General features: G+C 47.5%; 1 protein-coding gene across 1 annotated transcript; it reads left to right on the forward strand.

Moving 5' to 3' along the window:
* Window positions 1–4856: 4856 nt before the first annotated feature.
* Window positions 4857–6146, forward strand: LOC122367099 (heavy metal-associated isoprenylated plant protein 7-like). The gene is made up of 3 exons (XM_043339906.1): window positions 4857–5145; window positions 5254–5438; window positions 5744–6146. Exons 1-3 carry the CDS (start codon window positions 5123–5125, stop codon window positions 5863–5865), a joined length of 330 nt encoding a protein of 109 aa, XP_043195841.1. The 5' UTR covers window positions 4857–5122; the 3' UTR covers window positions 5866–6146.
* The last annotated feature ends 7746 nt before the right edge of the window (window positions 6147–13892 follow it).

Below are 13892 nucleotides of genomic sequence, written 5' to 3' on the forward strand. Positions count from 1 at the left end.
ACCCAATTTCAGATCGATATCTCGTTTTTTGGTCAAGTTATAGCGAAAAAAACCGTTCAAAAATGATGACGTCAACTTTTTGAACTCAATTTCTAGCAATTCTAGACCACGTAGGGCAAAACAAAGACCACCATTGAACTCCCCGTGACGAGCTGCATCGAATCAATACCCATTTTATGCAAAAATATCAACTTTGAAATTTGACCTAATTTGACCTTACCTTGACCTGACTTTGACCTGACCTTCACCAGAACATAATCTAAACTGACCCCAAATGCTGCCTGACCCACATAATCGTATTTGACATACAAAATGGACCATGATACATGCATCACATGATATTTTCTTATTGTGACCCTCAGTGACCTGACCTCTGTGACCTGACCTGGTATCAGTGACCTCAAATAGCAAAATATGTGTTTGAATAACATTTCCCCATCGATAATTTTCAATGAAATGCATTTTACTCGATTTTACAGCGCATTTCTTGAAATGCCAGTAAACAGTCCTCTCCGTGGCCGAGTGGATAAAAGCGCCGAAATTCGACGCTTAGCCGGAAGAGAGAGCCCGGTTCAAGCGTGCGGGCGGCCACATCTAGCTCCTACGTGTAATGGCGTGCGTGTCTGTGGCAGGGGCCGCACAGAAGCCAGGTAACGTGAAAGAGCGGAGGGGACCGTGTCCAGTCGTGAGGGTACGTTAAACGTTCGGACAAAATTCTGCCATACAACTGGAATTGCACGATCGGGTGGTGGGGTCAGGGTCAGCACAACAAGCTATGCTTAGTGCGGGCTCTGATTCCTCAAATCCGCCCATTCAGCCATTCGACCTTTGACCTGACCTGTGACGTTATCGGTTTGACCTAGGTCAATAAAATTGGGTCACAAGGTAGTTCCCTGATAGGTCTATCCAACACCGTTTGCCGCTTGTTGCTAGGTTGCGTGTTCTCGAGATCTTAGGGGGGAGGACGTCACGTGAGATAGAATCGCTGACCTGACGGGATGCAAGGAAGAATCAGCAGCAAGGGGGTGCGGGGAATAGGTAAGCTTGGAGAGTAAGGACATTAGTGGATAGGAGGGAACTTAAGTGGATACTATTTGAATTGTACATTGTGCTGATTGTGATACGATCTCAGCAAAATAGGCACACACATGACACAATCTGAATAAACATAATATGTTGATTTCTAAAGGCGTTGTGGCTCATGCAATATGCAGGCACTCCACACTCCCTCACTTATCCCTCATTGGGGGCTCTCAGACCTGAGGGCCTATTGCCTATCTCTAAGGAGCCCTAGACGGACTCCTTTGGGTCCTTTCAGTTCAGGGCCTCGGCTAACATGTTAACTGGTGGGCCAAATGGCCCACCAGTGACCCGAAATGGCCCACCAGCCTCAAAGATTTGGCCCACCAGTAATTTTCCGAAACATCTAAGTTTTCACATTTTTCACATTTCAAATTGAATTAGCAGATCTTATCGTACAGTTTCAGGCTGTAAAATACACATCGGTGAAACATATTCTTGTGAAAAAACTTCAACCTATTGTTTGCAATATCCTTGGGGTAAAAAGTGGACTATAGTACCCGCAACTTAAAAAAGAATGATCGTCGTTGCCCGCCTAATACCATCACCATTCCCGGTTTCTTGAGACAGCCGTAGCGTAGAATAAGCCTCAGTCACACTTCACCGGATGGCGGATTGGACCAACGAGTGGTTGCAGTCACATAAGCATCTGCCGCAGACCAGTCGGTTACAAGAAAAACTATGAATAAAGAACAGACCAGTTCAGACGGTCGGGGATAAGCCTGCGAGCGATCTCAGACGGCTCGCCGATAGACACGATACAAGCCAGAGTCAAACTAGAGGTAGTGTCGGCGACTTCCAGCCGATTGAAGTCTGCAAGCGATAATATACGTCTTCACGACCGGTATGATGCTTGCAGTCACACATCTGACCAGTCGGATGAATTTCGAACCGTTCACAGTCAGCGTTCCAAAAATTTCTCATTTGGGCTGAAGATGATACTCAAGAATAAGAATGGATAATTTTCCACTCTCACATTTTGGGTTGCTAGAATTTTCCACTCAGACACCCAAGGGAAATCTGAAGCTTGGGACACTGTTCACCAGAAGTGTACATAACTTTTTTATAGAAAATATTAGGGTTGCGCAGTGCGCTTGGGCTAATTGAGTAAATTATTTTCCATGCGACACCAATAGGCCTAATGATCATTTTCAGAGATGTTGGGGTTGCTGCTACAACCCCCCGGGGGTTCCTGCCACAACCCACTTTATATAGGTATAAAGTTGCATTCGTGCTGTTCACAATTCCTCCACAATTCCTCCCGATCCACTCGACAACGCCCGATCCCGTCCGACCGCTTTCGATTCTCCGACTCTTCGACTCTTCGACTAGTCGGCGTGCGATCCACTCAGGGCTCGATGATTTTAACATCCGATCGGCCGTAAGTTATATCCTCCAAAGTTTTATAATCTGCGTCAATATTTTGTGTATACTTGTGCGATTTTATGTGCACCCCGCTGGAGTATCACCACTGAGAGGGTTGTGGGTCCCTACTCTCTCCTCTCTCTGAAGAGTCGGGTGGGGGGGGGGGTCGAGCCCCGTTTTTTTTTTTACATTTTTTGAATGCCATCCTGACGTTTTTTTGCAGGATAAAGTGGCCGAAATCTGGGGAGAAATCGAAAATTGGGGGGGGAGGGCTATGGCTACGAAGGTCAGTCCATGTCGCTGCCCAAGTGGCCCACCAGTCAAAATTCCTTAGCCGAGGCCCTGTAATTCAGTTCACTATAGCATAAGAGGTCTCCACGCGCGAGTCCTATACATCTGAGGGCGTAGTGCGTACCCTGACGTCTGAGGTTCCCAACTGCAGCTCCAATGGTTTCTTACACTGGCGGTTAGTCCAGGGGAAAGGGGGCATTTGAGGCAATGCCCCCCCCCCCCCCCAGGCATAAAGTGGCCCATTTGTCCCCCAAACGATAATGAAATATAATTCAATCAGTGTGTGGCCCAGGAGCCGAGTTAGACAGGGGCTGTGTTACCACCTCCCGGCCCGCAAAAGTTGCGCCAAGCACCGACCCGGAGCGGGTTAACTGGTCGACAAAAGCAATGTGAAGTGTTTGCAAAGTAATATAAAGGTATGGATCACCATATCTATTTTTATTTCTAGTTAAGAGAAAATATTCATTGTGTCAGGGCTGTGACGAAAAATAAATGGCCTAAATCCGATGAGAAAACAAGATTCGGGGGTACCCTACAGGTTTGGTCCCTGCATGAGTACCCCCCCCCCCCCCCCCCTCCGCCCCCCCCCCCGAAAACGCAAGTCTGGATAAGCCAGTGCATGGTACACGATGCAGCCAAGAAAAAAAGGACTTAGGCATAGATGAGAAACGAACCATTAATGTACATTGCAATTTTTACATGGGTACCTACTACCTAATTCACAAACCGAAGTTTCGTTTCTCATTACAATCTTAAAAGGTAAGATCGCCTATGGGTTCATTCCTCAACTTCAGAACGCTGTTGCAATTTTTTAGGAACGAACTGTGCCAACCAGTGAACCAATAGGTGATAAAAGAATTGTAGTTCCCATACCTCCCCCATCCCCCTAAAAAAAGTTGTGAGTTGATCCAATGCACTGCAGCCTGCAAGTGTAACTGTAGACCCAAACACTCATACACGGCAATCGGCTAGAGGTGGCGTCTATTGCTTCATATTATAGATGTCGCTGCATATTTTAGCGATGCACCAAGGCTACCGAAAGGTCTAAGAACCTCAGCATTGGTGGTCATCGATGTCTAGGAGACACCACAGAGCACAAACCCAGATATTACCTACAAACATCTAAGAGTTGATTTCTTCTTGGTCTGCGCGCCCATTAGGTACCATTTGCACTTTGCAGGCCTATAGGTACTTATTGAAATGGAGAATGGGAAGAGCATAGTCAGTCCAGAGTCCTGAAACTAATAAAATGCAGTCTGATCTTGCTAATCTAACCATACCTGACCCAGAAATTTTCATTATTTTTCGCTAGACCGTGCTCTTTTTATCCTCCTGGATATCAGTACCTATACACTCGGGACAAGGAGCATCGGTCGCAAAAAAATGCGGTCGCTGCTCTTTCCATCTCTTCAGACTTCAGTGTATGTATGTATCTACCACACCTATCGTTTGATTGAATAAAATGAAAGGTTAAGCCCAGTTAAGCAGCTAGGCCGTCAATATTCAGGCTAGGCTCGGAGAATGCTAACAGTAGACAAGTGATGTAGGCTATAGGCTATGGTTATAGCATAGATAAGTCATAAAATTACTATTATCAGTTATCTCACGGTATAAAGAGAATTAGTTATCTCATCCATAATAACAGGCAAGGTAACAGGCTAGTACACACTATATATGGCCTTGGGCTACACCAGCACCAAATGCATTGGACATAAAAGCTGCAGCTCTAATATCAAATAATGGAAGCTGAGGAAACTGACCAGTCACAAAAGCACATTCTGAAAAGCATTGCTCAAGGATTTTATGAAAGGAAATTAAACAACAATAGTAAAAAACACACTTAGATGTACACAAAAACCTCAATTATTTGAATCCGTTTATTTCAGCAGCGGGGTCGGTGAATATCGATAGAAAATCAAATAACAAATCTTGAATATCCGATCATTTTTCATTTATGTTTAAAGTTATAATAATTTTTATAGGCTATCCTTTTTAGACTCGTGTAATTTAAATGTAAAAGTCAAACAAAAGCAGTTTTTTCGAAATGTAACAGCCTGACATTTACAGCATCAAACAAAAACCAGAATGTGAGCAGTCAAAGTTTTTTTTAAAAGATTCCCATCTCTATCTGTTTGTCATTTTTCTCCATATTACTTTCTATCAACAGACATTATTCAACAGATTTGACCTGAATAAAGAGCAATCGCACTTATAGTAGCTATGACTGTTGTTTCGTAATTGCTAGATGACTCAGTCGATAGTATGCGCATGCGCGAACAGTCGAATTGTCACGTGATTCACTGACGACGAGCGGGAAATTCGCAGTCGACTCTCAGGTGTTCGCGCGTGTGGTTGCGTGGTCTTTGCTCTCAAAGAAACTAACAAAATGGCTGATACCACTGAGGCTAAGTGAGTACAAAAATCGAAAACCGTATGCCTTGTAGCGGATATGAATGAGTGTTTTGAGTGGATAGTGTCAGACTCGACGAGATTATCACACTGTTTCTTCGCCTCCAGGACCGTCGAGGAGACCACCAAGGTCGCGGAAGAGACCAAGCCCGAGGAGACTCCCAAGGAGGCAGAAGTGGAAGAGAAGAAGGAGGAGACCAAGGAGGGAGAGGAGGAGAAGACCGAGGAAGCTGAGAAAGTGGAGAACGGTGATGCTGTCACCGAGTCCAATGGAAAGACCGAGGAGCAGGGAGGTAGGTAAAATGTCTTGTGCCATTGCGCTTCCTGTTTTCGCTAGGTGGACTAGGAATTGCAATCTCAGGAGTTTGCTTGCCATTGTGCAATTTGGTGCCGAGTTTTCGTGTCTATGCTAAGGGTACAATTATTTGAGAAGTGGTTTCGTGAAGGTGCAAGGTGGGCTGGATTTCACATTGCTTGTGTGATATTTTCTTGACTAAAGGAAATGTAACAGCATTTGATCTTTCCAGCATTGTTTAGTAGCTAGGCTGCAGTAGTTTGCAATTTGCATGAGTTCTAAATGCTTTGTTTTATTCTGCAGAGAAAAGGAAGTCAACTGGTGGAGATGGGGACACTAAGAAGGAAGACAGCCCAGTCAAAAAGCCCAAGCTTGATGAGGTGGCAACAGAAGAAAGTGAGAAGGTGGCAGAGGCGGCTGCCTAAGTTTTTTGTATCATAGGGAACATGTGTGCGATTTATTCTGGAAGGCCATTGGAAGCACCAGGAAGCTAGATGTGTAAGCACCCAATTAGAGCTGTGCAATCTGGGTGAACCGAGCTAAGTACCATCCATGATGAGTATTTATTTTGTACATTGTCATTGTTCCAGTTGTATGTTCATCCTACATGTCTTGTCATCCTGGTCCATCTGCATCTAACACACAGCTTTCATGTGGAGACTGTCATCAAGCATTCCTAACAATGAATAAAACTTGTTAAAATTTGTCCAAGTCTTGTTTGAAGGGGCGCTGGGGTGACCCATATCTGAAGTGTTCAATGTTTTCTAATCTATAGGTACTTGATTACATGGTTGAGAACCATAGGTGGTGGAATGGGGGGGGGGGGGGGCGCACCGTTTCTCGCTTTGATTTTGGCATTTTAACGTCAGCGCTTTGGACGTTGCATAGAAAGAATTAAGCCAAAAGTCGGCAGTGCTCCATCCCCCCTTTATCATTGTTATTGGAAGGTGTTACGCCGTCACTGTTTGAAACTAGGAATGAGTTAAATTGAAATACGGACATCAGCGTGCGGCACTGGGGTAAAGATACCTACTCTTTAGAAGTCGGCGTTGAAGGTACCAGGCAATTGACTGCGCTCAGCTACGGGGATTTATTCAGCGGCTCAGCCGCTACAGCTAGGGACGAGAGCACAATCTTCCCATCTGCGGGGACGTGCAATAGCTATGTCGCGGAGAATAGCATCTGGGCGAAGGGAAACCTGAACGATAATCCAAACGACGGGAGGGGCAAATATTTTAACCCTCGCCGGCCGAGGGGGGGGGGCGGGTGCCGCCCCCCCCCATAGGGTTTTTTCGCGATAGCTCCCGAACACGCTGGCGATAGAGAGCTGAAACTTGGCATACCTGACCTTTGATCCAAGCCGCATCTTTTGACACCAACCGCATTTTTGGGTCAGGTCAGGTCACTGACCTATGACGTCATAAGTGAACCTCTGCACGGTCTTCAGATGTCGCAACTTTGCAACGCCCTCACTGCCAGAGGAGATGTCACAGGGAAATGAAACTTGCAGGATCTAGTATCCATTATGAGTCCCACAACTTGTATATCTCGGATTTTTCCTAAAGGTCATATGAGGTCAGGTCATTTTCGTGACCTCACCATTATAAGTCAATGGGGAAAAATGAAAACTGCTATTCTGGCGCCGGGAACGATCTCCAACTATCTCAAGCACACAGAATCGTGGTTTGATGCACTCCTTGCAAGGTTAGATGCGTCACTTTTGCAATGTTGACCTTGCGTGACGTCATTTATGACGTCATCAAGGTCATATTAGTTTTTCGTCAATAACTCTTGATCAAATTGAGCTAGCGAGTCGAGAAAGCCACCAATGGACTCAGGAAGACCTGCCGAATCGAATGATATGCGACATGACCCCTTTCGACCAACTTCGTGACCTGGGGGTGCTGACCTGACCTTGACCTGAGGTCAACACCCCAAGTTGACCTGACCCGGACAAAAAGTATACCATTCGACGCGCCTGAGCGAGGCGAACACGATGCTGCCAAAATAGCGGCTCTGCGGCCGTTTTTTGCGAAGTTATTCACCAAAAACTGAACCGTACCCTGGGGCACTTGACCTGACCTCAGAGGTCACCGGTTGACCTAGGACCTTAAAATCGGGTACCAATCTCTGCGTCTCGTAACGGCGCACACGCTCGTTTTTTCCGCGACGCGCTAGCTCCACCAGGGGCGAAACGGCGAGGGGGTCGTACCCGCCCGGCCGCCCCCCCCCCCCCCTCGGCCGGCGCGTATGTAGAAAACCAATAGGTCCGGCGAGGGTTAAATCGTCGCAGTAGTTATGGAATTCAATAAACGACAAGTATTAGCTCACGCCGCGCGATATCAAATCTTGACCTTGAATCGTGCCCTGGTGGGGTCTCGTTTATATCGCGACCTGGTAGGGGGGGGCTATTTTTTGCCCCCCCCCCCCCCTCGGTATCTCCGAAACTACTAAACGTATCCTCAAAATTCAAACGGTGTTCGAAATTTCTAAGACCGTTTGACTTAATTGAAGGTGTTCCGCCGCTACTGGCGGCAGGTCTAGAATTGCTAAAAATTGAGTTTGAAAATTTGACATCAGTTTTAAACAGTAGTTTCGCTTTGAAAATTTTATCGGCGCTTCGCGCCGCCGATTCATACTGGATACACTAGTACCTAACTTTTTGACCCGCGCCGGACCGGTGCACAGTGTGGCCAAACACCAGTTTAGCGCGAATTAAACCCCAGCGCTGCTCGGATCCGTTGAAAATGGTTCCCTGGTTTCAAAATTGACACTTAAAGGGACCCTCCCACCTTCAAAAAAGTTTATGAATTGGCATGAAAGTGATGTCGCTCGGTTCAGAAAGAGCGAAAACGAATATCTACCAAATTTCACCGAAATATATTCACCAGTTTTCAAGATATTAGTCTTTTACTTTTGTTTACTTTTTTGGGATCTCCGCTGTTTCTAGCGACTTTATTTTAGAAGTGCGGCGTTTGCGGCAGATGTTGCGCGCAAATAGCATATACCACCGCATGCTACAAAACGTTTTAGTCAAACATTTAAAAATCGTTAGATAATTGCGCTGACGTCACACATTCAGAGGGGTATTCCTAAGCATTAGCCCCTCTGAATCAAAATGCTGCAATTTTAAAAATTCAATATTTCCGATTTAAGGCATTTCTCGATGTTGTGAGTGCCGAAACCGGTAATTGTGAGCCAGGGACCCCATTTTGGCTATCTCAACTCAAATCTAATGTTAAGGTGGGAGGGTCCCTTTAAACGTATGTGAGACCTTTTACGATGCATTATAAATGCTTGCTGACATATAATGGCAAAGTTCCGCCTCTAAAAGTAAGGAGAACTAGCTTACGACGGGTGATGTGCTTACCAGGCCAGGCAGGGGCGGCGCCACGAAATTTTGCTAGGGGTGGCAAGCCGAAGTAGGGGGCCTCTTCATAAGAGGGCCTCCTCTTCGCCTCTGGGGCCTCCTCAAAAGTGAAATTGTGGTCGTTTGTCAAAAACAGTACCTATATCTATTATCTGCAGTTTAGAACGTCTTCGCTTTACCAATACCAATGCCGTTTATTCGGGCAACTCCACGCAGAAGTTGGTTTTTTCTTGCCTAGAGTCAATGGAAAACAAATGATACAATGATGGGACTGCTTCACACGTTACAGACGCGGTACGAACTAACCTTGATAAAAACGATAAAAATAAACAAGAATATGATAAAAGTGACCATGGCAGTGCATTACACCTTTTTGCATTTGAATTCAACCATTCGCCATAACTGTTTGGGGAGCCATTTCGACAATCGACATTGAGCACAACTATTCCGGCATTGTGTGTCTCATTTTAGCCATTCAGCAAAACAGATTGAACACTGAAATGAGCGATGTGCAAAACAGTTTGACACTTCCCCACACTTCGGCATTGAGTGAGCCAGCTTGGCATATGACGAATATTTTCGACAATTGACGATTTGTTTTCCACAATGTTGAGCCATTCACTCAACGCCGAATTGTAGAGGAGGACCGCCGAATAGTTTTGCTCAATGGTGATTCTTTGTGACCAACCGCCCATTTGTAGCGCCACCTATATGGCGAATGTGTACAAATGTTTTGTCCAATGGTCAAAAGCTAACGCAAAAAGGTGTACTACTGCGTATTTATCACTTGCCTGATAGCATAATAAAAATGACCGATTGACATCGTACGCATTTCAGCTGGCAGTTGGTTGTATTATAGCATCGGGCCACAGTACAGAAATCGGCGCCTCCCAGTCTCCGTCCTGACAGGTGGCAATCACAGGTCGTCACCCTGGCGAGTGCTCCCAACTCGTGTCTCACGGTTTGTTTGGATAAAGGATGAAAGTGACACTGGTGTATGGTATTTGATAATTTTGTGGAGTAATGCGGGCGTATAATATTTGATTAGATCCTCTGCATCCAGCCATCCCAGCGCCCTCCGAACGTCTGCAGAATGGCTGAACTTCCTTCTATCTGAGACGACACGCGCGGCAAAGTTGATCAATGATCACCTTTTAAATCTTAGCAGCATTCTTCCCGATGCCGCTGCCGTACATAGGGAGGCAAAAGCGGACGCTTGAGAGCACCAGGGCGGTTGCGATGGCGGGCAAGATCTCGGCCGGAAGGTAATGACTATGTGCGACAGGCCAATGAGGATCCCGAAGCATTTGACGGTCACGTAGCTCAGTTGGTAGAGCATTGGACTCCGCGTGGTGAGAGTTTGTTTGTTAGTTTTGTTGGGTTAGACCCTTTCGGTCTGACGAGACCATTTCAGAGCCGGAAAGATGATAGGAATTAGGGGGAGACATTGGTCTGGGCAGACACCCTAGTGAGTCACCGGGGCTGAGCCCGTCCCGAAAGACAGGCCGACCAGCCCCAAGGTACTCATTGCACCAGGCTACGGAATGATAGGGAGCAGCGGTGCCGCTCCAAGGGAGCAGCCCGCATGAGATAAAGTTGCCTATGTCCAGCCCGGAGGGGGTTGCGGCGTGGAGGATTTCAGCATCCTGAGGATAGAAGCACGGAACGGTGTGTGGTGAGAGCACGCGTTCCCGGTTATAACAGCCCGGGTTCGACGGGCGCTTGACATTTATGGGCCTCCTACAGGTGTGGTTTCGGTTGGTGGCAGGCCGTAGCCAGGCGAAGTCAGTGAGGGAACCGGCCGTGCGCAGCTATGTGCGCACGTTAAACTTTGGACTCTAAATTCTGCCATAGAACTGGAATTGCGCGATCGGAGGGACGAGGGCAGGGTCACCGCAGCAAGCTTCGCCTAGCGGCGGCTCTGTCCTTGTGAATCCTTCCTATCAAAAGGTTCGGACTAAATTTATATATAAAAAATGCGCGTAATTTCTTGTACATGCATAGGCGTCCCAGGAAAGGTGGTGATCAAAGATCATCCCCATATTTTTTTTTTAAATAAATTTAGTCCGAACCTTTTTGATAGGAAGCATTCACAAGGACAAGAGCCACTGCTAAGCGAAGCTTGTTGCGGTGACCCTGCCCTCTACCCTCCGATCGCGCAATTCCAGTTCTATGGCAGAATTTAGAGTCCAAAATTTAACTTGCGCACATAGCCGCGCACGGCCGGTCCCCTCACTGACTTCGCCTGGCTACGGGCTGCCACCAACCGCAACCATACCCGTCAGGATGCCCATAAATGTCAAGCGCCCGTCGCGCTTCGAACCCGGACTGTTATAACCAGGAACGCGTGCTCTCACCACGCGGAGTCCAACGCTCTACATACCAACCAAGGCTATATAAACCAGGTAGAACGCTCCCGACGAAAAAGTGGTGACAAGCGATAATTAGTAGCCGCGACCCTCTTTTGTTCAAAACTATATCCGCAAGCAGCATTTACAGGCTAGCGGAAATCGACCAATCGGCGTTCGGCAATACTCAACGCTGATTGGCCCGATGCTCGTGACGAAATTGCGGGGGACTGCAGCTATTCCCCTATGGCGTTTAATAGACTTACGGCTTTTGAAGGGGATTTGTACCAGTTTTTGTTGGGTTTGAGGCCATTTTTGAGCTTGGATATTCTTTCTGTGACTTTTGACTGTGTAATAACGACATTTAATCATAACATTTCTATATACTACCGGTGTCACATCGACCAAAAAGACCGTAAGTACATGGGATAGACGGACCACTGCTGATGGGGCCACACATGCCGGCGTGTGGTCATCGGAGGCCCATGAGGGCTCGACATAGGCCCTTCATGGGTCGGTATAGGCCCGGTGGGTCCAGTGCAAGCCTATCAGGGGCCGGTGCTGACCCAACAGGGCCCAGTGACATATAATGTAAGGCCGTCTAGGGACGTTGAGGGCTCATGGGGGCCATATAGGACCAATAGGGACCACATAAGCCAATCAGGGGCCATTTAGGCCAATAAAGGCACTTCAAGGGACTTGAAAAGGTCATTCAAGAGCTGTGGTGGGCCCATGAGAGGACGGCACTGGTCCAGCAGGTGCAGTCAGGGGATGTTGTACGGGTTTCTCAGTGGCCCATTTGGGCATATCAGTGACCAATTTAGACCCAGCAGTGGGCTTTGTAGACCTATCAGGGGCTGGTGATGGTTCATCAGGGGCCAGCGTTAGTCCATCGGGGCACGGCATATGCCCATCAGAGGTAATTGCGAGCCCACGCTGAACAATGCTGGCCCTTCAACGGCCCCATGGATCTACATTGACCCATGGGCCATGATGTGTCATGTATGCCCCTATGACAGGCCTACTCAGACCCCTGATGGACGTTCCCGGCCTCTGATGACCCTATGCTGAATGCTGATGGGGCTCTAAGAGTCTCCAATAACCCTTCGTCACCCCATTATTACCATACGCTGGCATTAGGGACCCCACATCAGCCGCAGGGCAGTCCGTACCATGACAGCATGTCTTTTCGGCCGATATTTCATCGGTAATATTTATCAAAATCATGATTTTATGGTGCCATTATATAGGTAACAGTCATAAGAAATATATTTCAACTCGAAAACAGCTCGAAACAGCATATAATTTTAAAGAAACCCCTCCGAAATCCAAAAGCCTATTCGGGTCCATAGAGAATAACTGCGGTCCCCCGCAATTTCGTCACGAGCGTCGGACCAATCAGCGTCGAGTACCGCCGAGCGCTGATTGGTGAATTTTCCGCTAGCGTGTAAGTACTGCTCACGGAACAAGAGTTCGTCGACAATCCTCCACAAACGTCTGTCACCATTTTTCATAATGCTTAACAGCCGGAGCGTACCCCCCTGATACCAACTGAGCTACGGGACCGGCAAATATAGTATATTTTTTATTAGAAGTAATATTTTTGATTACCCGTATTAATTATAACCCGTACCCGTTGGTTACAACCCGTATTAGAAGCAAATATTCTTGCTTATAATACGGGTTATGTTGTACGCTCGGGGAATTTCACGCCGAGAGGTGTAACCTTCCGCAATTTTTGTCTATATGTACTGCCAAGAACAATCAGGTGAGTTTTGTCGAATTTGCGCGGAACCAAAGGTCGAGAGAAAAGAGTGCCTGCTCCATGCGCTCAGTCAGATCTGACAGGGTTGTCTTGTTGCCGCAAACCATGACCTGGGTGTCGTCCGGCACCAACGGTCGCACACGAACAAGCTGAGGTCGTTTGAAAAGATAGTGTATAAGAGGGGACCTAGTGCCGAACTTTGGAAAACGCCCATGTTATTCGGAAACGCGGTTGAAATTTGCCTGTTACCAGAGACGTCAGTGAAGCTGACGCTCTGTGTGTGGTTCTGCAGAATGAAGGGATGCGGTTGCTGAAGCGCCAGGTACCCCAGATTAATGATGCAAACACCCACGTGCCACTACGCTACACCTATGAATAGGACAATACAGGCAATACATATAGTATAAGCCCCCCCCTCCACATTTTTTTATCTGAACTCTCATATTATGCCGTTGCAATGAATGAAAACGGCCTGGAAAATTCGGAGCACACTCCCTTCCTTCCGCTCAACAACTTTTTAACCATACATTGGGCGGTATATGGAAAAATAGGGGTTGAAAATTGCGGAGTGCACCCCGTCCCCTCAACAACTTTTTGCCTACAGAAAGCGGCCTTGTACCAACGTTTAGCCCCCCCCCCCTAAAAAAACGGAGTTCCGGATCCGCCAGTGGCACAGGGGCGTCCTTTATGGCCGCACAGTTGCCCCCTATTTGGGCATAGACGGACAAAGAGACCTCCTGAGCGGGCACAGGGGCCTTCTGTGCGGGCAGAGGGGCCTCCTGTGTGAGCGCAGGGGCCTTCTGTGTGGGCACAGGGGCCTCCTTTGCGCGCACAGGGGTCTCCTGTGGGCAAAGGGGCCTACTATTTGGGCAAAGGTGCCTCCTATTTGGGCAGAGGGGTCTCCTGTGGGCAAGGGGCCTCCTATTTGGGCGGAGGGGCCTCCTGTGTGGGCACAGGGGCCTCCTGAGC

The sequence above is a fragment of the Amphibalanus amphitrite genome, unplaced genomic scaffold, assembly GCF_019059575.1.
Source record: "Amphibalanus amphitrite isolate SeventyFive unplaced genomic scaffold, NRLGWU_Aamphi_draft 000850F_arrow, whole genome shotgun sequence".
Lineage (NCBI taxonomy): Eukaryota > Metazoa > Arthropoda > Thecostraca > Balanomorpha > Balanidae > Amphibalanus > Amphibalanus amphitrite.